The following is a 24,482-nucleotide window of genomic DNA, read 5'->3' as shown; positions in this document are numbered from 1 at the left end:
TCTGTGCGTCGAACAATAACACGGTAATTTGAATATTGGCTTCCTTTCTTGCAGGCTTGATTTGCTTAGTGACTAGTTCACTAGCTAGGTCATTCAGGGGAGTCAGATTAGCACAAAACCATGTCACTTTTAAATGCTTTTGATAGTCGTACAATGTCCACCTTCTTAAACTCTTCTGATAAAATTAGTTGTAAAGAGGACAACATGCCAAACCTGAAAATGCTCCCAGTTGCTGCAGAATATCATATGCTTTTGATGTAATGTAGGAATCCTATTTACCCCAGTTAATTTAACTCTTTCTGACTGCTTTGTGGACTGAGTACTGTTTTTAAGGTCTGGTTGGCTCTTGAAGAACCCTTTCAGAACAGTGCATGGAATACAACATTATAAAGCTCCCGGCAACTATGTGTGTGTTTTTAAACCAAACCTAAAGAGCTGGTAACAGCTGCTTTGAAGTAGTATCTGTTTCAAAATCATAGCTGTAAACATGAGAATAACTTAACTGTAGATCCCCGTTTAGCTCTTTTGTAATTGCAGAATTATAGTTTGCTGCTGTTATATTAGAATAATTTTTAAATGGCATTTTGAAATAGAAGTGTGTATTTTAAGTGCTAATGCAAAGGTAAATGAAAAATACTTTTTAAATGTGTGCAGTCTGTTTATTTTCTCTGAAAGAATCATAAATGTTAAACTAAATAAATTGCCTATAATGGAAGTGATTTATGAGCAAACTGGTTTGGTCAGACATTATACAAACTTCGGTATACTACAGAATGCTTTGTTGTACTTGTGAAATTCTCTTGTCTAACCCGAATTTACATTCCATGGTGATAACATGGTACATGTAGTGTTATTAAAGTAAGTGAACACACACAGACACACACACAAAAACAAAACAAAACGAAGGATAAAAATCATATGATCATTGCAATAGATGCAGAGAAAGCATTTAACAAAATTCAACCTCCATTTATGTTAATGCTGTCAATGAATTGGGTATAGACGGAACATACCTCAACATAATAATGGCTATATATGACAAGTACACAGCTAATATAATATTTAACAATGAAAAGCTGAAAGTTTTTCCTCTATCATCAGGAGGGACAAGGATGTCCACTAAAAAGCGTTCCTGGACCCAGTTCCAATGTGGTTGTGTGCCTGTGTGAAGGCTTTCCAACACCAGCAAGCAATTCCCAGACATCAGCAAGGTGCCCAAGAAATCAATTTAATTCTGACACTACCCAGAAATAAAATCAGATTCCACAGGTAAAGGGCTCAGTCCCACAAGATCACCCTCTACTTCATACACCAGTTATAGGGCCAGGTTGTACCCATGCTTCTCACCAACCAGCTACAGACTGGAGGTTCCAACAACCCCCTCCAACTCAGCATGCCAGTCAAAGTCCAGGTTGTTACATGTACTTCTGACCGACTGGCTATAAATCTGAAGTTCCCATCTTCCCCTTCTTGGGTTTGATTAATTACTCAAATGGCTTATGAGACTCAGAAAAACCCATTTACTCACTGGATTATCAGCTTATTCCAAAGGACATTAAAGGCTACAAATCAAGAGCCAGATGAAGAGATCAAAACCACAGTGAGATGTCACCTTACACCTGCCAGAATGGCTATCATTAAAAAGACAAAGTTAACAAGTGCTATCAAGGATATGGAGAAAAGGGAACCTTCATGCACTGTTGGTGGAATGCAAGTTGGTTCAGCCACTAGGGTAAACAGTATGGAGGTTTCTCGAAAAATTAAAAATAGAACTACCATATGATCCAGCAATTCTACTTCTGAGTATTTATCCGAAGAAAATGAAAATACTAATAAAAATCATATGATCATTGCAATAGATGTTGAAAAGATACATGGGGGCTTCTCTGGTGGCGCAGTGGTTAAGAATCTGCCTGCCAATGCAGGGGACACGGGTTCGAGCCCTGGTCCAGGAAAATCCCACATGCCGCGGAGCAACTAAGCCCATGCGCCAGGACTACTGAGCCTGTGCTCTACAGCCCACGAGCCACAGCTACTGAGCCCGCATGCCACACTACTGAAGCCCACGTGCCTAGAGCCCATGCTCCGCAACAACAGAAACCACTGCAATGAGAAGCCCGCACACCACAACAAAGATCCAATGCAGCCAAAACTAACTATATAAATTTTTTTAAAAAAGAAAAAAGATACATGTAATGTTCACTGCAACATAATTTACAATAGTAAAGATATGGAAGCAATGTAAGTATTCACGGATGGTGGAATGGATAAAGAGAATGTGGTGTATGTATTCAATGGAATATTATCCAGCCTTAAAAAGAATGAAATTTTGCCATTTGTGAAAACATGGATGGACCTTGAGGGCATTATGCTCAGTGAAATAAGTCAGAGAAAGACAACATATGATCTTACTTACATGTGGAATCTAAAAACAAAACCAAAAAACAATTAAACCAACTCAAAACTGAGCTCATGGATACTGAGACTTGATTAGTGGTTGCCAGAGTCTGGAAGTGGAATGGGGGATTGGGCAAAATGGGTAAAGAAAAAGTACAAACTTTCAGCTGTAAAAAAAATAAGTCATTGAAATGTAACACACAGCAGGTAACTATAGTTAATAATACTGTATCGTATATCTGAAAGTTGCTTAGATAGTAGATCTTAAAAGTTCTTATCACAAGAAAAAACTTTGGTGACAGTGTATAGTGATGGATATTTACACACAACTGTAACAAGGTGTTACCTAAAATATATTAAATTATTTATATATTTATTTTCATCTTCAAGTGTTCATTTTTTGTAGCTATTTAAAATGTTTCTAGTCAACTGATTTTTAGCTATGCTGTTTGAAATTAAAAACATAAAGACCACATTTCAGACTCTTGTGATTGAATGTTTCCAAAACTCTCTATACCAGCAAACTCATGAAAATGTTATTAGATCTGAAGGTCAGTACCAAAGAGGTCTTTACAATTCTCACTATGTATTGTCTTGCTTTATATATATCCTTATTTAAAATAAAATATTCAAAGGTGATATATATACTTTAAAGGTTAATAAATTTAGAATCCACATAAGTATAAAGGAGTTAAACACCACCTCTTACCCCTATTATTTCTAAATTCAACTATAGTTTTTTAAAATATTTTATTGCACTTCCTACCAATCTTTGTTCTATAAACCTTTATTCAGTATCAGAGCATAGTGTTTGTGTGTGTGTGTGTGTGTGTGTTTATACTTCATATTGGATTTTTTAAACCACTTTTTATGTCAACATGATAGATATATACCCAATTAGATTCTAACTCCTCCTTATGACTCGTTTATTACATGTGCTAGATAGACACCTTGTAGAAGAACACGGGTTTCATCATTTTTTGGTATATTTATCTATTGATCGATAAGCAAAGGTAAGTAATAGCTAGATCTAATTACTAACATAGGTATGACACAGATTGCTTTTTACGTGTTTGTGAAGTGATATTATTTTGAAGATGGAGACAAGCATTTTTTTCCATTTCTTCTGAAACAGTCTCAGAAAGCCTCAGAAGTTACAGAGAAAGCTTCGAGAAAGTTAGGAGAATGATGGATGGAAGGAGGCACTGAAGTGATTGCATCTAATTTCTTGCCACAGATGTTTTGTGAACAGGACACATAGCATTTTCGTTTGCCAGGTTTTAATGAAGTACTTTTAAGAAGTGATTCATTGGTCTCCCAGATTATAATTACATCATCCACATAATACTTAACACAAATTCTGATTTACTTGATAAAAGCAACTGAGGATTGGATTAATAATGAAAAATTCTGAATACATGTACATATTTCAATTTTACAACTGCATTTTAACCACTGTTTCATCCACAAGTAGGATATGCCAGTTTTCCTTCCTGACAGGATGTTCGAAATGTATGATTTGGTGTCCTTCGATTATATCCACGTTTACACGTAAATTCAACAGTGTCATCTGTTTTAGAATAAAGTTTTTTATCACGTCTCCATTTTAACTGGATGTTATGTTTTTTCATAATTTCTTCTGAAATTACACATGCATCTGAAGTTAAAAAAATAAATAAAAAACATTAAGTAGCATACAAATATTTTCCATAGAATTTCAGACTTTCAAGTAGAATCTTTTACACTGGTCCAGGATTTCATTCTCAAAATATTTTCTAAACCAACTCATTGAAAATCCATTATGTAGATTCCATCGTTTTAAACAATTAATGATATAAAAATGAGGTACTATGTTTAATTTAATAACTGTTATAATAAAAGATTCATAATGTCACTATCACATTAAGAGCTTTTATTAAATAACCTTTCATTGCTATAGTTGCTTGAACAAGAATTTTTCAAACTTTATTTTCTCACATATTAATATTTGTTAGCCAAGCATTCAATAGAATTGTTAATCCATAAAAATTCTATTATAAACAGCAAAATATTATACCAATTACACTGATTTTCTCAGGATCCACGAGAAGATTAAAATATTTACCTAAGCATTTTGGTGGTTCTGACCACTCTCCATTCTGACATACTACGTATCTGTTTCCCTGAAGTTCAGAGTAGGACTGGCATTGGTACTCAACTGTCGATCCTGGAGGATATACTGGTGCCGGGAATGAGGTAATGTCTCCGTTGTCTATTGGTGGGGGAGGCCCACATTTTCCTTGAGAGTCTGAAAAATAATTTGATTCATTGAGAGACCAAAGACAAACACAAGTTAAAGAAAGTAAATAAAAGTATAGAACAATATGTAATAGACTTGTGATTTCTTATGACAGAAATGATTCACTGAAAAAAGTTTAATCACTTAAACCGAGAGTCACATTTTAAGCCCTTCCTTTCACCCCACATGAAAGCACACATAAGACATTAACAAATATGTCTGCTTTGCAGTATTCTGGTATTTAAAGATGTTTTCCTTAATGAATATATGCTAGAGAGATGGATAGCTAAGATAAACAAAGAAAGTTTCTTGGTCTTATATATTAAGCATACTGCAGTGGCTGTATGTATGTATTGAATCTCTGGTAATTTTTTTTTATTGATTTTCATTTTTATTACAAGAGAAACATCAGCTTTTTAAACAAAATTCAAAGAATTACAAATGTGTATAATGTGAAAGGGAATTTCTGGCTTCCTGTTCTGGACAAAATGAGATGGGAACATTTCTGCTTATTTATTTCTTCTGCTAAATATTCCCTCTGTTAACTAAAAATCCTGAACGTATTATAAAGACCAACATAAGAGGTTGTGGAGGGTGTAGAGAAGAAGTAGATCTTTTAGTGACCTTGGGCTTCAAGGAGTTACACTGCAGTGGGTTGTCTGAGTTTTCATTTTGCCTTGTATGTATCCTGGACTTGGGCACTGAGACCACGACCCAGAAATGATCTCACGTTCAGGCAAAATTAACAAACAAAAAAAGAGTCCCAGGGAGACTCTGCTTCCTTTAGCCAAAGGCCCAGGAAAGGATCAGCCTAGCAAGAGAGAAACATTTTTTTCACAGTACAGGACTCACTCTAGAAAAACACCATTGAGGAAACCTGAGACCAACCCTCTCCCCACCTTGATCAACAGGGGTCAAGTGTTCAGTCTAGACTTTCACCCACACTGGGAGGGAACAAGATACCTGTGCTTGTGCTTGGACTGCACCCCTGGGGTTTCACAATCTCCTGGAACCTGGGTCCCGCATCTCCCATAAAGGGGCTTTTGCGGATAGATGCTAAATTATTATTGTTGAAGGTGGGATACCAGGAGGAGTGTCTTACCCTTTATCTTGCTGACAATCGCTCTCTCCTTTGTGCTATTTTTGTTTATATTTTATAATTTTTTTCTTTTCTTTCTGTCTGGAGCTTCTGGTTTCTAATAATTTTATATACTCTCTCACTTTTAATTTCCTATTTAGGCAGATTTCTATGGCTTCTTTTCTTCTAGTGACTCAATCACATTACAATATTTTGGACAACTATATCTTTGGTTTCCAAGTGCTCATTTTTAAAATCACCTTTATTCAGATATGAATTACATACAATAAGATCCACACATATTAGCATGTGGGCCAATGATGTGACAATGTGTACACCTGTGTAACCACCCAACCAAACTAGAGACAGTTTTCACCTTCCTTTAAAAGTCTGTGGTTTCCTTTCTACTCCGCCTCCCCCAACTCTCTTCCTCTAGGAAGCCCATGTTCTTTCTGTCACTATAATTTTGCCTTCCTACAACTTTGTATGATGGATTCATACAGCATGCATTGTCTTACATCTGGCTGCTTTATTTCATCCAAAGTCAAACCCATTCTTCTATGTGGCGTCTTGCATCACTAGGTCACTCCTTTCCATTGTGGAGCAGGGTAGCTTTCTATGGATATAAAATATGTTTATCCATTTTATCCTCTGTTGAGTGACTTTTGGAGTGTTTCCAGGTTGTGGCAGTTATGATTGAGCTATTTATGAACACTTGAACTCAAGTCTTTGAATGAACATATATTTACTATTTCCTGATAAATACCTAAAAGTAAAATTGCTGGGCTATCTGATATGTGCTTGACTGAATCTACAAGAAACTACCCTACTGGTTTTCAGGGTGATTGTGCCATCTTACATTCCCATTAGCAATGTGTAAGAGTTCCAGTTGATTCTCATCCTCACTAACAAGCAGGATGATCAGTATTTTTGTTGTTTTAAATTGAGGTATAGTTGGTTTCCAATATAGTGTTAGTTTCAGGTGTACAGCATAATGATTCAATAATTTTGCAGATTATACTCCCTTATAGGTTAAGACAATGACTATAATTCCCTGTGCTATACAGTATATCGTTGTCGCGTATCTGTTTTGTACATAGTAGTTTGTATCCCTGAATCCCACACCTCTAACTTGTCCCTCCTGACTTCCTTCTCCCCTTTGGTAACCACTAGTTTGTTTTCTATATCTGTGAGTATGTTTCTACTTTGCATATGCATTCAGTTGTATTATTTTTTAGATTCCACATATAAATGATATCATACAGTATTTGTCTTTTTCTGTCTAACGTATTTCACTAAGGATAATATTCTCTAAGTCCATGCATGTTGCTGCAAATGGCACTATTTCATTCTTTTTTTATGGCTGAGTAGTATTCCATTGTATATATGCGATGGAAAGCACCTAAGCTGGTTGCCAAGGGAGCCACCTTGTGATGAGAAGGTTAGAAGATTCAGTCCCACACCCCTGACCTCCAGGGAGGGAAGAGGGGCTGCAGATTGCATCAACTGCCGATGGCCAATGGGTTAGTCGATTTGCCCCTGTGATAAAGCCGCCATAAAAAAAACAAAAGGATGGGATTTTGAGAGATTCCTAGCAGGTGAACATGTGGACGTGCTGGGAGAGTGGCCACTAGGAGGGCATGGAAACTCTGTGCCTTTCCATGTACCTAGCCCTGTGCATCTCTTCCATCTGCCTGTTGCTGAGTTATATTCCTTAAACTGGGAATCTGGTAAATCAAATATTTCTTTGAGTTCTATGAGCCACTCTAGCAAATTAATTGAACCTGAAGAGGAAGTCCCAGGAACCTCTAATGTATAGCCAGTAAACAGAAGCACAGGTGACAAGCTGGACTTGTGATTGAATTCTGAAGGGGGCAGGGTGGGAGAGCAGTCAGCTTTCAGCAGAATTATAAATAGACTTATCCTAAGTTGAAGTAAAGTAAAAGCCATATGTGGTAACTGAAATTTTCAATTTTATAAATTTGGTTTTGCACACTTAATAAAGGCTAGTTTTCTTCTCTCCCTTTGTCTCCTTCCTTTGAATCATTCACTAACTTGCCAAATGACCTTGTCAGAATTAAACTGTGCCACCTTTTAAAGCATCATGAGAGAACCATATTTTGACTTGCTTCTTTTGATGCATTGTTATATTATGTGAAATTATTAGGAATTATATTAAAAATTCTGTATATTTGAGAAGCAGCACAATATGTATTATCAAGTTTGTTGATTCTGATTAAAAAAATACACTGAAGAAACTATATAATGTGAGAATCATAGTTTTTCACTGTGTACTTGGCTAGTGTTTTCTATTAGCACCTATATTTAATTTATGTAAGTAGACAAGATGATTTTCTAGTGATGACCCAGATATTTGCATGTCTACTTAGACACAGTTGGAACCCTGAAACTGAAAAGGTGACAATAGTAGAAACAGCAATACTGCATATACTAAATACTGTTATCTCTCTATAAAATATAAAAGAATACAAGATCCCAGAGGACAGTGTTTTCCTTACAGCCACGACTGCATTTAGGAGGGGAGGACCAGCCATCTTCTGCACATGTAACGCTGCTCCAATTATTTGGGAGGCTATAGCCAGTGTCACACACAATTTGTACAGTTTCACCTTCCTGGTGTGTTTGTCCTGAAGATGCAGAATGACCATTTTCCACCCAAGGGAAAAAACACTGTCCTAAAAGCCAAAAGATGACAGATACAAATCTTGCAATGAAAGAGCATAACATTTTGCAAACTTCAGAAGAGAAATCAAGTGCAAAAATTTTGTTTCTTAAAAATTAAGCCATGCATGTAAAAAATTAAAATGCCATGCCAGTAATTAAGACTTGAATATAGAAAAAATGTACATTTGTAAAGCTACTTTCTATAAACAGCTTCTCACAACGAGCAATAACATAAGTCATCTTTGCTGGCCCCTCTGGTTCCCACTGCTATGACTGTCCAGGCTCTGTGATACCTTCAGGCCGAGCCTCTCCACTCACTGAACACACTGGGTAATTCATCCGGACAATGAGGAGGGTGTTTACTCACTGAGACACTTTGGTCTTGGTGACCATCCTTCCTGTGTACAGATTATTCGATTCCAGAGTAATCGTGAAGGGGACACAAAGCTGTGATCACAGGTGTAGTAGAAATAGTTCCCTATGTCAACTGGGAAGATTTGTTTATAACTGTTTTCATCATATATGGTTCCATGTTTTATCTCTGGAAAATCACACGTTCTTCCTTAAGAAAAGAAATAGTATCCTACATTAATGAATAGCTCTACTTATGTTAATAATCCCATTGTTGAATTTATTATTCTATTTAGCTTAATTCTTCCACTTGCATTAGTGACCGAGATCTGGGACAATGTATAACTAAGAGTACATAGGTACTTGAGGAGCTCAGTATGTTTAAGTTCTTTGGAAGCATTTTCAAGATTAAAATCACACAGAAAAATGTAAACGCTGAGGAAGAGAACAAAAGTGGTTCTATGTAGTGAACCTCCCAGATCTAAGACGTTTGCTTCTGGAGGGATGGGAGGACTGTCTGTAGTTCTCCTTTCATTTCTTGTGCCTCTTCTTCCTGTGTCTTCCACAGAGATTCCCCAGCGTCTCAGCCCTTTCCATGCCTCCTCTCCCAGTCCACGTCACATGTTGCACAGGAGACATATACGAACAAATATACCTTCGCATATGAATATATATATTCATATACATATAGTCATACATGTATATATGACTATGTCTAACCTTTTCAGTGAAGACAATTTGAATATAAAATATTCATAAAGGAAAAATACTAGCAACAAAAAACCGCTAAGATATAATTACTAACTTGTGATGAATGTCCTCTAAAAATATGTATGCAAGAATTTAAATATACTTGAGTGGAAAATAGAAAAAGAATTTTTGATTATTACTGTACACTCAAAATGTGTAAGTATGATTGTATTTATTTGCTAGGGCTGCCATACAAAGTACTATAGATGGGGAAGCTTAAAACAAAGAAATTTATTTTCTCACAATTCTAGAGGTGAGAGGTCCAAGATCAAGGTATCAGAAGGGCTGGTTTCTTCTGTGGCCTCTCTCCTTGGCTTGTAGATGACCGTCTTCTCCCTGTGTCTTCACGAGGTTTTCCCTTTATGTGTCTGTGTCCTAATTTCCTCCTCTGATGCTGACACCCGATTTATTGAATCAGAGCCCATCATAATGACCTCATTTTAACTTAATTACCTCTCTAAAGACCGTACCTTCATGTACAGACACATTCTGAGCTCCTGGGAGTTAGAACTTCAACATATGAATTTTGGAGGACAGAATTCAACCTGTGTCCGTCCACTAAATACACAAAGATGTTTCTGTTTACACACAGGTGTGCTTCCACAAAATGGCTTCCATTCTCTGCTGAAAAACCTTGGTGCAACTCAAGCTTACGGGGCTTTCAGCTCAAAGGTTACTTTTAGAAAGAGTTCACTGAATGAGAATAGTTTACATTGGACAGGAATCGTTGTTGTGTTGTTACTGTTGTTGCTGATGAAAGAAATTGCCCAAATATAGACTTAAATAGCATACAAAACCAACCATGCAAAAAATTATTTAGATTCACTCTTCTTGTAAATTAAAAATAACAAATAGTGTTTCATATTCTAATCATAAATGGTGCAATGAGAAATCCTAAAGCATATTAGAGGTTTTGTTTACAATAACTTGGAAAGGAGATTTTGATTTTAAAAGAAATAAGACACTTTAAAAAGATATCATGATGAAGGATCCATAGAGTTGTAAAAGAATGAAATAAACAAAACTGTGTCAATAAAATCTTGATGTGTACATGTAAAATTAGAATTAATATACAAAAATAAAGTGCTCCTTAATTTAAAGATAAGTGAAAGGATCCACAATATTTGTTATGTTATAAGAGATAATTTTTGATATAGAACAATTGCATTCAGGTAAATTAATATAGAAAATTTCACTATAAATGTGAAAACACATCAGTGAACAATGTGCTAGGGTTAACGCTCTAAAAATTATTTATTAATTTATTTGCCCAACAATTACTTCTGACCTCAAAAATGTAAAGTAAAATTAATTGTCATTCCACTGGAATTAAGAATTTACTATACTTTTTGTTGAAATGGATATTTCTTTTAACCTGCTGTTTATTTTATTGAAATATTAAATTGATCATGATGTCAATGACTTTTAACAGCTGTATGAAGTATAATTAAAACACAGTAAACTAAATATATTTGAAATGCCTGATTTAATGAGTTTTGACATATGAATCCATAAAACTATCACCATATGCAAGATTATAAAGATATCCATCACTCCCAAATATTTCCTTGCATTAAAACTAAGAAACCTCCATCCATTTTGAAGTCAGAAGCTAGCCTGTGACTTCTTTCCTAATGTTGTGTGAGCATATTCACTTATCTTTATAATCAGCGTTGAGAGTCCTTTTGCTGTGGAACTCAAAAAACAGAAAAAACATAATTTTTTTTCGTTTTCCCCTAAGAGAATATGAGATAATTTTCCTGTAAGGTTACACTCTATCATGATGACACAATACAGACAATTCCTATTAGTCTATCATTAAAATATAAAGACAGGTGAAAGTAGATAAAACGTGGAGTTACATTCAAGAGGGAAGCTGAGTGTTCAGGGGTGTTTCCACTTACCTTGTGCATGAGCACAGGAAACCCACAGGGTGAGGATGACATTGAGTAGTAACAGCATGTTAGATATTCCCAAAGGCACGTTCATACAAGTATTCCAGTTGTGTTGCTTGGTTGTTTAGCGGTTTATCAAGTGTGACTCTGAACTTAAGGACATTACTATGGCTCTAGTTAACTGAGGTCACTTAGTAAATATCAAAGTTCAAACAGCTTTGCAAAATCCCTGAATTACGGTTAGTGGTTTCACAACAATTTCTTAAGTTCATTCCCTGATAAGTGCTTGCACAACCTTTTTGCGGGACAGTAATAGGCGGGCTCCAGAAGTGACATAAAACACTAATTGTTAAAGTAAACACTTCTTTAAAATAGGTGGAGTTCTTTCTCAACCAGGTGAGTCATATGTGAATAACTCTGAGGCCATGTCACCATCACTTTCTCATGTCTTTTATTTACCTTCACCCAGCTTCTTTGCTTAGGGGTCTAGGAAAACCAACATGTATTTGGATCTTATTCTATCATCTGTATTCTCTTGTGCTTAGGGAAGCACTGATTCTTTTTTTTTAACTTATGTGGGATCACACTAGTGAGTACAAGAGTTTCAGCATATTCTTGGCATTAAATATTCTTTACTGTGCTTGAGGGACCTTCTTTTTTTTTTTTTTTGAAATATTCAGATGCACAAAATGATATCCCTTTTGTTGTAGGACTATAACTCAAAAATCCTCACCTGGTCTTTCACTAACTTAATTACACTTATTCTCTATTTTATTTATATATGAATATTTATATAGTCAATTCTATTCAATGTAATGTAAAATACAATTCTTTAATATAAGAGAATTGCTTTCAAACAGATAATTAATATGGAAAATATAGTATTACTATAAAGGAAAAGAAAAACCAGTCAGAGATGTCAGAGAGTTAATGCATTGAAATTATTTATTTATTTTCTTAATATAGCTACAATCGTTTCAAAATATAAAATAATTTATTAATATATGTAATTAAGGCTTCCAGAATAGCAAAATAGCTTATATCAAGCTAAACTTTCTATGAATAAAAATTATTTGCTAACACAAATTATAACAATGACTGCTTGAGAGAGTAAAAGCTAGCAGAAAATAGAAAGTGTCCAACCTTTGAAAGAATGGAACCAAACTGTGAGATCCGTATTTACCCATTTTCTGAACTTAGAACACACTCACATACACATGGTGATGAGTGGTTGAGCTCCAGGAGGAAGCAAGAGTTTGTTTTTTGTGACAATTTAGAGACCTGTATGTGGGGCAGGCAGGACATCTGCTGTGTGAGAGGAGAAATCCATGAAGCCCCACCAGGGAAATTTGCGATAATCTTCACATTACTCCTTAAATTATCTACTAAATCCACATGAGTATTTACGGGCTGAAGTTCCAATATCAAATAAAATAAAATTCAAAAGAGGATTATCAGAGAATAATGAAGAGTATTTTATAATAATAAATAATTCAGATAATGTTGAATTCACCAAGGCAAAAGAAAAAGAGGCATGTAAGGACAGAGTAAAGCATAATTATGTAATGTTTAAAAATTCAGGATTCTACAAAAAAGGCTATTAGAAATAATATATACAAAACTTTATATAGAAACCAAAGTTGAAAAAATATTATAAAGGACACCATCTTTTATAAATAAAAACTGTATTAAGAAATACATTTGACAAAATATTTAAAGAGAGCTACACTGAAAACTGCAAAACATTGCTGAGAAAAATATTAAAAGACAAATCAAGTAAGGAGAAGATGACGAACTTGGATTGGAACATTTAACATCATAAAGATGTCAATTTTTCCCAATTAGTTTATGTTTTGAACATGATCCAAGAAAAATTCTTTTAATTTTTGTGAATTCCAAAAATGTAGCCTATTGCTGCATTTCATTTGCTGTCATGTGAGTTCCTTGATCAGAAGCAATGATGTGTGGATTACCGCTATGTGGATAAGCGCACGGAGGGTTGATGTGGCAGAAGCTTGTGGGTAGGGAAGGCAAATCCATTCCCAGGCTGAGTATCTATTTCAGGAAGAACAAAACACAACCCCTTCCATGATGGAAGTGTCCAAAGTAATCAACCTGCCATCAGGTGGCTGGCTGATCACCCCAGGGATTGTGCCTCACCAAAAACTCATCTGGTTTCTGCTGCTAGGAGACGGGGCCCTCAGCAGTGGCTAATCACATAGGCTTTGGGGATAGGAAGTCCATGTTTCTGATCCCACAGATAACCTCCATTCCTATTACCATGGCCATTGTACATGACCCCACCAGGAAATGACAGCAGTGGCTGGGGACAGAGTTTGACTGGAATCCATCACAGAGGTCGCCCTATCCACTGGATCCATAAATCTGCATCTGCTGAGATCAGCCTTTGCTGAGCATCACATAGGATATAAATATCCTCACCTTTTTTGCTCATCAGAGAGATCTAGCCACATACCTCTTTTCATCTCCTTGTGACCAATTTTCCTACCAAAGTTCAGGACCCCATTCCTTCCTACTTGAACAGCAGACATCCCGTGTAGTTGGAAATTTAATTTGCACTGTAATCCACCTACTCGTAGGATCAGACTCTGGGTTTACTTTTCAGAGATCTCAGCTCTGGGGATACAGGAGATAAGGGTTTCTTTCAGGGTCAACAGAGAAACTTTAAGGGCATTTGCGCAGCATCTGAACTGTGGATTTGAATTCCTGAGCTCAACCTTTTCTTTCCCCACTTCGTCTCGTGCAACGAAGATCAACCAGTCAATCCAATTCTTCTCATTAGTTTGACAAAAATGCTCTACGATATCAAATACGTGCCACCTATAAATATGATTGGAAGTACCCAGTGTTGATATTTTGTGTATCTCTCTTGTCACATCATGCCACGGACTATCGGTGCCAGTGATGTTAAATATATCAGATTTGAGAATAAATTCCAGAAATCCCAGAAACAGGTTAGAAAATTTATCCTGAAGATGTTCTTTCTTCAGGATCTCTCATTACCAAAATCTGTAGTAGTCAAAGTTCTCTTTAGAGGAAGAGAAACAATATCCTATATCAGTAAAACACACACACACAGGGAGTGACAGAGAGACAAACACGGATGTTGAGGTTTGTGATAAGGAATTGGCTCATGTGATTGGGCAGGCTGGCAAGTCTGGAACCTGCAGGGCAGGGAGCAGCCTGGAAACCCAGGAAGGGCATGTGTTGCAGTTTTGAGTTTGAAGGCCGTCTAGAGGCAGAGTTCCTCCTTCCTGGACGGAGCTCAATGTTTTCTCTTAAAGGCTTCAGCAGATTGGATGAAGTACACCCACATTACGGAAGGTGCTTTGCTTTGTTCAAAGTCTGTGAATAGATGCTAATCACGGCTTTAAAATGCCTTCACAGAAACATCTAGACTGATAGTTTGACCAGGTACCTGAGTAGTGTAGTCTAGCCAAGTTGACACAAAATTAACCAGTACAGTGATGACCTTGCATATTTAGTTCAGAAGATTCCTAACCGACTATGGAAGATCCACCTGATTTCTTCTTGCTGCTTGTAGTAAAATATGTGAGATAAGATGTAAATTGAAGGATGAACTGTCAAGCAAAAAGGAACCAGCATGAGATGATTTGAAAATTCTCAGCCTATCCACATAGTGTATTCACCAATCAAGGCCAGAGTGAGGCTGGATAATCCTTTGCTTAAAAGGTTAGGCATGTGACTTGAGATCCAAGCAATTGTCTCAGCCTAAGTCAGAAGAAACACTATTATCCAGGGAAGATCTGGAATGTACCCTCACGTCTGAGAGCTTGTACCTATTAGTGCACAAGAGACTGACAAGATTTTTGAGAATGTTATACTAACAGAAATGCTTGCAGCAGGGAATGAAAGGGGCAGGGATCATACAAATAAAGGAGGAAAGTCTCCAAAGATTGGGCGATGCATACGGAGGCCTGGGCCAACAGGGACTGTTTCAGCTGAGAAAGTGGGGTCACCTCCCTGGTGGTCCAAAAAGTTGGGGCTGCCACCCCAGGGGGCCCAAGGACAGAGCATGAATTTCACAGAGGAGTGTCCTCTGTTCTTGGAAACCAATGAGATTTCTCCTGCTGGGTTTTGGATTTCCTTGAGACCTGAGACCCCCTTTTTAAAATGTCTATTTCTCCATTTTATAATGGTAATATCTGTCCTATACCAGTCTTAACGTGTTATTTTGGAAGCATATTACTTGTTTTCTGGGCTCACAGGGTCGCACGTGAATAAGAATTTTGCCCAAGGATGGACCAGAAACTGAGTCTTCCCCATAACTGATTTAGAAGGTATTTAGATGAAATTTGGGCCTTAGAGTTGATACTGGAAAAGGTTAAAACTTTGGGGGATGTTGGGATTGGGTGAATATATTTTACATATGGGAAAGATAAAAATTTGAGAGGCCACAATGTGGATTGTTATGTGTTGAACAGTGTCCCTCAAAAGACTTTTTAGAGTCCTTACACCCAAGACTTAAAAGTATTACCTTATTTGGAATTAGGGTGTTTAAAAGATGTAATCAAGTGAAGATGAGGTCATTATGGTGGGCTCCAGTGAAATATGACTGATGTCCGTTTAAGAAGAAGAAAATACCAAGTAAAGACAAAGCACACAGAGAGAATATTTTGTGACCAGAGAGGCAAAGATTAGAATGATGCAGCTGCAAGCCAAGAAACACCCAGACTGATGGCCACTGCCAGAAGCTACAGAGCAGCAAAGAAAATTCTACCAGTTCTCAGAGAGAGCATGGTATAAAAAGCACAAATAGAAGCAAAAGGAAGCAAGTGCTATTGTTAGTCTTATGGGGGCCCCAATCCCATTTATAAGTGCTCCACCCTGAGGACTTCATTTAATCCTAATCACCTTCCAGAGATCGTACCTCTTAATCCTATCATATTAGGGGGTTTGGTTTCAACATTGGGATTTTGGGGGATGCATTCCATCTTCTTTCCAATATCAATAGCTCTTTGAAAAACAGCTAACTACAGTTCTCTTTCATGTGTATTGATACATTTACTATGTTGCCAAGTGCTACCTGAATTTAGGTCATAAATTGGTTAGAAGAGATTTGTAGTTAATGCAGATCTCAAATGTATATTGATGATGATATGATAATATTGGAAACTGAAGAATAAGTATCAATGGTTTTATCTCCAGTAGTGAAACATATGACTAACAGAAGCTGGCCAATAAGAACAAAGGTCCAGGGACTTCCCTGGTGGCACAGTGATTAAGAATCTGCCTGCCAATGCAGGGGACACAGGTTCGAGCACTGGTCCTGGAAGATCCCACCTGCCGCGGAGCAACTAAGCCCATGTGCCACAACTACTGAGCCTGTACTCTAGAGCCCGCACGCCACAACTACTGAAGTCCATGCGCCTGGAGCCCATGCTCCCCAACAAGAGAAGCCACCACAATGAGAAGCCTGTGCACCGCAATGAAGAGTAGCCCTGCTCAACGCAACTAGAGAAAGCCCGAGTGCATCAACAGAGACCTAACGCAACCAAACATAAATAAAAAATTTTTAAATAAAAGAAATGATCAAAGGACTATCCACTCACCATTTTTTGGACACTTGGATTATTCCCAGTTTGTGGCTACTCATTCCAGAAAAGCAAAACTATAGGTTCAGAAGACGAATCAAGGGTCCCAGATGCTGGGGTTGGAAGGAGCAGATTGTCTGCACAGGAACCTCTTCACGTTATAGAACCGTCTATAGCTTGAGTAGATGGTGCTTGTGTAACTGAATGCGTTTGTCAGAACTCACTGAACTGTCTGCTTAAAAAGGGTAAGCTTTACAGAAACTTCAAGATGGCGGAAGAGTAAGATGCGGAGATTACCCTCCTCCCCACAAATACAACAGAAATACACCTTCATGTGGAACAACTCCTACAGAACACCCACTGAACGCTGGCAGAAGACCTCAGACCTCCCAAAAGGCAAGAAACTCCCCACATAACTGGGTAGGGCAAAAGGAAAAAGAAAAAACAGAGACAAAGAATAGGGATGGGACCTGCTCCAGTGGGAGGGAGCTGTGAGGGAGGAAAGGTTTCCACGCACTAGGAAGGCCCTTCGCGGGCGGAGACTGCGGGTGGCAGAGGGGGGAAGCTTCGGAGCCACGGAGGAGAGCGCAGCCACAGGGGTGCGGAGGGCAAAGCGGAGAGATTACCGCACAGAGGCTCGGCGCCGAGCAGCACTCACCAGCCCGAGAGGCTTGTCTGCTCAGCCGCCGGGGCGGGCGGGGCTGGGAGCTGAGGCTCGGGCTGCGGTCGGATCGCAGGGAGAGGACTCGGGTTGGCGGCGTGAACACAGCCGGAAGGGGCTAGTGCGCCACAGCTAGCCGGGAGGGAGCCCGGGAAAGTCAGGAACTGCCGAAGAGGTAAGAGACCATTGTTTAGGGGTGCGCGAGGAGAGGGGATTCAGAGCAACACCTAAATGAGGTCCAGAGACAGGCGTGAGCCATGGCGATCAGCGCGGACCCCAGAGGTGGGCATGGGACGCTAAGGCTGCTGCTGCCGCCACCAAGAAGCCTGTGTGCGAGCACAGGTCACTCTCCACACCGCCCCTCCCGGGAGCCTGTGCAGCCCGCCACGGCCAGGCTCCCGTGATCCAGGGACAACCTCCCCAGGAGAACGCACGGCGCGCCTCCGGCTGCTGCAACGTCACGCCGGCCTCTGACGCCGCAGGCTCGCCCCGCCTCCTCCGTACCCTTCCCTCCCCCCCGCCTGAGTGAGCCACAGCCCCCGAAGCAGCTGCTCCTTTAACCCCATTCTGTCTGGGCGGGGAACAGACACCCTCAGGCGACCTATACGCAGAGGCGGGGCCAAATCCAAAGCTGAACCCCGGGAGCTGTGCGAACAGAGAAGAGGAAGGGAAATCTCTCCCAGCAGCCTCAGGAGCAGCGGATTAAACCTCCACCATCAACTTGATGTACCTGCATCTGTGGAATACCTGAATAGACAACTAATCATCCCAAATTGAGGAGGTGGACTTTGGGAGCAATGATATATGTATAAATTTTTTTTCCCTTTTTTCTCTTTGTGAGTGTGCATGTGTATGCTTCTGGGTGTGATTTCATCTGTATAGCTTTGCTTTCACCATTTGTCTTAGCGTTCTGCCTGTCCTTTTTTTTTAGTATAGTTTTTAGTGCTTCTTATCATTGGTGGATTGGTTTCTTGGTTTGGTTGCTCTCTTCTTTCCTTTTTTTTATTACTTAAAAATGTTTTTTAATAATTTTTTTATTTTAATAACTTAATTTTATTTCATTTCATTTTATTTATTTAATATTTTTCTTTCTTTCCTTCAATTTTTCTCTCTTTTGTCCTGAGCCATGTGGATGACAGGGTCTTGGTGCTCCAGCTGGCATCAGGGCTGTGCCTCTGAGGTGGGAGAGTCAAATTCAGGACATTAGTCCACCAGAGACCTCCCAGCTCCACGTAATATCAAATGGTGAAAATCTCCCAGAGATCTCCATCTCAACGCCAAGACCAAACTTCACTCAACGACCACCAAGCTACAGTGCGGACACCCTATGCCAAACAACTAGCAAGACAGGAACACAAACCCCACCCATTGGCAGAGAGGCTGCCTAAAAACATATAAGGTCACAGACACCCCAAAACACCACGAGACGTGGACCTACCCACCAGAAAGACAAGATCCAGCCTCATCCACCAGAACACAGGCACCAGTCCCCTCCACCAGGAAGCCTACACAACACACGGAACCAACCTTATCCACTGGAAACAGACACCAAAAACAAAGGGAACTACAAACCTGAAGCCTGCAAAAAGGAGACCCCAAACACAGTAAGTTAAGCAAAATGGGAAGACAGAGAAACACACAGCAGATGAAGGAGCAAGGTAAAAACCCACCAGACCTAACAAATGAAGAGGAAATAGGCAGTCTATCTGAAAAAGAATTCAGAATAATGACAGTAAAGATGAACAAAAATCTTGGAAATAGAATGGAGAAAATACAAGAAATGTTTAAGAAGGACCTAGAAGAACTAAAGAGCAAACAAAAAATGATGAACATCAAAATAAATGAAATTAAAAATTCTCTAGGAGGAATCAATAGCAGAATAACTGAGGCAGAAGAATGGATAAGTGGCCTGGAAGATAAAATAGCTGAAATAACTACTTCAGAGCAGAATAAAGAAAAAAGAATGAAAAGAATTGGGGACAGTCTCAGAGACCTCTGGGACAACATTAAATCCACCAACATTCGAATTATAGGCATCCCAGAAGAAGAAGAGAAAAAGAAAGGGACTGAGAAAATATTTGAAGAGATTATAGTTGAAAACTTCCCTAATATGGGAAAGGAAATAGTTAATCAGGTCCTGGAAGCACAGAGAGTCCCATACAGGATAAATCCAAGGAGAAACACGCCAAGACACATATTAATCAAACTGTCAAAAATTAAATATAAAGAAAACATATTAAAAGCAGCAAGGGAAAAACAACAAATAACACATAAGGGAATCCCCATAAGGTTAACAGCTGATCTTTCAGCAGAAACTCTGCAAGCCGAAGGGAGTGGGCAGGATATACTTAAAGTTGATGAAGGAGAAAAACCTACAACCAGACTAATCTACCCAGCAAGGATCTCATTCAGATTTGATGGAGAAATTAAAACCTTTACAGACAAGCAAAAGCTGAGAGAGTTCAGCACCAGCAAACTAGCTTTACAACAAATGCTAAAGGAACTTCTCTAGGCAAGAAACACGAGAGAAGGAAAACACCTACAATAACAAACCAAAACATTTAAGAAAATGGGAATAGGAACATACATATCGATAATTACCTTAAATGTAAATGGATTAAATGCTCCCACCAAAAGACACAGACTGGCTGAATGGATACAAAAACAAGACCCATATATATGCTGCCTACAAGAGACCCACTTCAGACCTAGAGACACATACAGACTGAAAGTGAGGGGACGGAAAAAGATATTCCATGCAAATGGAAATCAAAAGAAAGCTGGAGTAGCAATTCTCATATCAGACAAAATAGACTTTAAAATAAAGACTATTACAAGAGACAAAGAAGGACACTATATAATGATCAAGGGATCGATCCAAGAGGAAGGTATAACAATTGTAAATATTTATGCACCCAATATAGGAGCACCTCAATACATAAGGCAAATACTAACAGCCATAAAAGGGGAAATCGACAGCAACACAATCATAGTAGGGGACTTTAACACCCCACTTTCACCAATGGACAGATCATCCAAAATGAAAATAAATAAGGAAACACAAGCTTTAAATGATACATTAAACAAGATGGACTTAGTTGATATTTATAGGACATTCCACCCAAAACAACAGAATACACATTTTTCTCAAGTGCTCATGGAACATTCTCCAGGATAGATCATATCTTGGGCCACAAATCAAGCCTTGGCAATTTAAGAAAATTGAAATCGTATCAAGTTACCTTTTCCGACCACAACGCTATGAGACTAGATATCAATTACAGGAAAAGATCTGTAAAAATACAAACACATGGAGGCTACACAATACACTACTTAATAACGAAGTGATCACTGAAGAAATCAAAGGGGAATCAAAAAATACCTAGAAAGAAATGACAATGGAGACACGACGACCCAAAAACCTATGGGACGCAGCAAAAGCAGTGCTAAGAGGGAAGTTTATAGCAATACAAGCCTACCTCAAGAAACAGGAAACATCTCGAATAAACAACCTAACCTTGCACCTGAAGCAATTAGAGAAGGAAGAACAAAGAAACCCCAAAGCTAGCAGAAGGAAAGAAATCATAAAGATCAGATCAGAAATAAATGAAAAAGAAATGAAGGAAACAATAGCAAAAATCAATAAAACTAAAAGCTGGTTCTTTGAGAAGGTAAACAAAATTGATAAACCATTAGCCAGACTCATCAAGAGAAAAAGGGAGAAGACTCAAATCAATAGAATTAGAAATGAAAAAGGAGAAATAACCACTGACACTGCAGAAATACAAAAGATCATGAGAGATTACTACAAGCAACTCTATGCCAATAAAATGGACAACCTGGAAGAAATGGACAGATTCTTAGAAATGCACAACCTGCCGAGACTGAAACAGGAAGAAATAGAAAATACGACCAGACCAATCACAAGCACTGAAATTCAAACTGTGATTAAAAATCTTCCAACAAACAAAAGCCCAGGACCAGATGGCTTCACAGGTGAATTCTATCAAACATTTAGAGAAGAGCTAACACCTATCCTTCTCCAACTCTTCCAAAATATAGCAGAGGGAGGAACACTCCCAAACTCATTCTATGAGGCCACCATCACCCTGATACCAAAACCAGACAAAGATGTCACAAAGAAAGAAAACTACAGGCCAATATCACTGATGAACATAGATGCAAAAATCCTCAACAAAATACTAGCAAACAGAATTCAACAGCACATTAAAAGGATCATACACCATGATCAAGTGGGGTTTATTCCAGGAATGCAAGGATTCTTCAATATATGCAATCAATCAACGTGATACATCATATTAACAAATTGAAGGAGAAAAAACCATATGATCATCTCAATAGATGCAGAGAAAGCTTTTGAGAAATTCAACACCCATTTATGATAAAAGCCCTGCAGAAGTAGGCATAGAGGGAAACTTTCCTCAACATTATAAGGCCATATATGGACAAACCCACAGCCAACATTGTCCTCAATGGTGAAAAACTGAAACCATTTCCACTAAGATCAGGAGCAAGACAAGGTTGCCCACTCTCACCACTATTATTCAACATAGTTTTGGAAGTGTTAGCCACAGCAATCAGAGAAGAAAAAGAAATAAAAGGAATCCAAATCGGAAAAGAAGAAGTAAAGTTGTCACTGTTTGCAGATGACATGATACTATACATAGAGAATCCTAAAGATGCTACCAGAAAAGTACTAGAACTAATCAATGAATTTGGTAAAGTAGCAGGATACAAATTAATGCACAGAAATCTCTTGCATTTCTATACACTAATGATGAAAATCTAAAAGTGAAATTCAGAAAACACTCCCGTTTACCATTGCAACAAAAAGAATAAAATATCTAGGAATAAACCTACCTAAGGAGACAAAAGACCTGTATGCAGAAAATTATAAGACACTGATGAAAGAAATTAAAGATTGATGCAAATAGATGGAGAGATATACCATGTTCTTGGATTGGAAGAATCAACATTGTGAAAATGACTCTACTACACAAGCAATCTACAGATTCAATGCAATCTCTATCAAACTACCACTGGCATTTTTCACAGAACTAGAACAAAAATTTCACAATTTGTATGGAAACACAAAAGACCCCGAATAGCCAAAGCAATCTTGAGAATGAAAAATGGAGCTGGGGGAATCAGGCTCCCTGACTTCAGACTATATTACAAAGCTACAGTAATCAAGACAGTTGGTACTGGCACAAAAACAGAAATACAGATCAATGGAACAGGATAGAAAGCATAGAGATAAACCCACGCACATATGGTCACCTTATCTTTGATAAAGGAGGCAAGCATATACAGTGGAGAAAAGACAGCCTCTTCAATAAGTGGTGCTGGGAAAATTGGACAGATACATGTAAAAGTATGAAATTAGAACACTCCCTGACACCATGCACAAAAATAAACTCCAAATGGATTAAAGACTTAAGTGTAAGGCCAGACACTATCAAACTCTTAGAGGAAAACATAGGCAGAACACTCTATGACATAAATCACAGCAAGATTCTTTTTGACCAAGCTCCTAGAGAAATGGAAATAAAAAACACAAATAAACAAATGGGACCTAATGAAATTTCAAAGCTTTTGCACAGCAAAGGAAACCATAAACAGACGAAAAGACAGCCCTCAAAATGGGATAAAATATTTGCAAATGAATCAATGGACAAAGGATTAATCTCCAAAATATATAAACAGCTCATGCAGCTCAATATTAAAAAAACAAACAACCCAATCCAAAAATGGGCAGAAGACCTAAATAGACATTTCTCCAAAGAAGATATACAGATTGCCAACAGACACATGAAAGAATGCTCAATATCTTTAATCATTAGAGAAATGCAAATCAAAACTACAATGAGATATCATCTCACACCGGTCAGAATGGCCATCATCAAAAAATCTACAAACAATAAATGCTGGAGAGGGTGTGGAGGAAGGGAACCCTCTTGCACTGTTGGTGGGAATGTAAATTGATACAGCCACTATGGAGAAGAATATGGAGGTTCCTTAAAAAACTACAAATAGAACTACCATACGACCCAGCAATCCCACTACTGGGCATATACCCTGAGAAAACCATAGTTCAAAAAGAATCATGTACCAAAATGTTCATTGCAGCTCTATTTACAATAGCCAGGACATGGAAGCAACCTAAGTGTCCATCATCGGATGAATGGATAAAGAAGATGTGGCACATATATACAATGGAATATTACTCAGCCATAAAAAGAAACGAAATGGAGGTATTTGTAATGAGGTGGATGGAGTTAGAGTCTGTCATACAGAGTGAAGTAAGTCAGAAAGAGAAAAACAAATACAGTATGCTAACACATATATATGGAATCTAAGGAAAAAAAAAAAAGGCCATGAAGAACCTAGTGGCAAGACAGGAATAAAGACACAGACCTACTAGAGAACGGACTTGAGGATATGGGGAGGGGGAGGGGTGAGATGTGACAGGGTGAGAGAGGGTCATGGACATATATACACTACCAAATGTAAAATAGATAGCTAGTGGGAAGCAGCCGCATAGCACAGGGAGATCAGCTCGCTGCTTTGTGACCACCTAGAGGGGTGGGATGGGGAGGGTGGGAGGGAGGGAGATGCAAGAGGGAAGAGATATGGGAACATATGTATAGGTATAACTGATTCACTTTGTTATAAAGCAGAAACTAACACACCATTGTAAAGCAATTATACTTCAATAAAGATGTGTAAAAAAAAATGTATTCAGTGTTCAAGGCATATTGTGTTTATATGTGTATGTGTGTTTATACTT

At 38.2% G+C, this 24,482-nt stretch overlaps 1 protein-coding gene across 1 annotated transcript in view; it reads right to left on the bottom strand.

The window, feature by feature from the left end:
* Positions 1–3,665: 3,665 nt before the first annotated feature.
* Positions 3,666–24,482, bottom strand: part of CFH (complement factor H) — a 120,288-nt gene continuing 99,471 nt past the window's right edge. Inside the window, 2 exon segments of the mRNA XM_036861622.1 lie at positions 3,666–4,054; positions 4,502–4,684. Coding sequence (XP_036717517.1) covers positions 3,858–4,054; positions 4,502–4,684 — 380 coding nt within the window. The 3' untranslated portion in view covers positions 3,666–3,857.

The sequence above is a fragment of the Balaenoptera musculus genome, chromosome 1 (assembly GCF_009873245.2).
Source record: "Balaenoptera musculus isolate JJ_BM4_2016_0621 chromosome 1, mBalMus1.pri.v3, whole genome shotgun sequence".
Taxonomy (NCBI): Eukaryota; Metazoa; Chordata; class Mammalia; order Artiodactyla; family Balaenopteridae; genus Balaenoptera; species Balaenoptera musculus.
The sequence above is the reverse complement of the archived record's forward strand: the minus strand, read 5'-3'. Positions and strand labels throughout refer to the sequence as shown.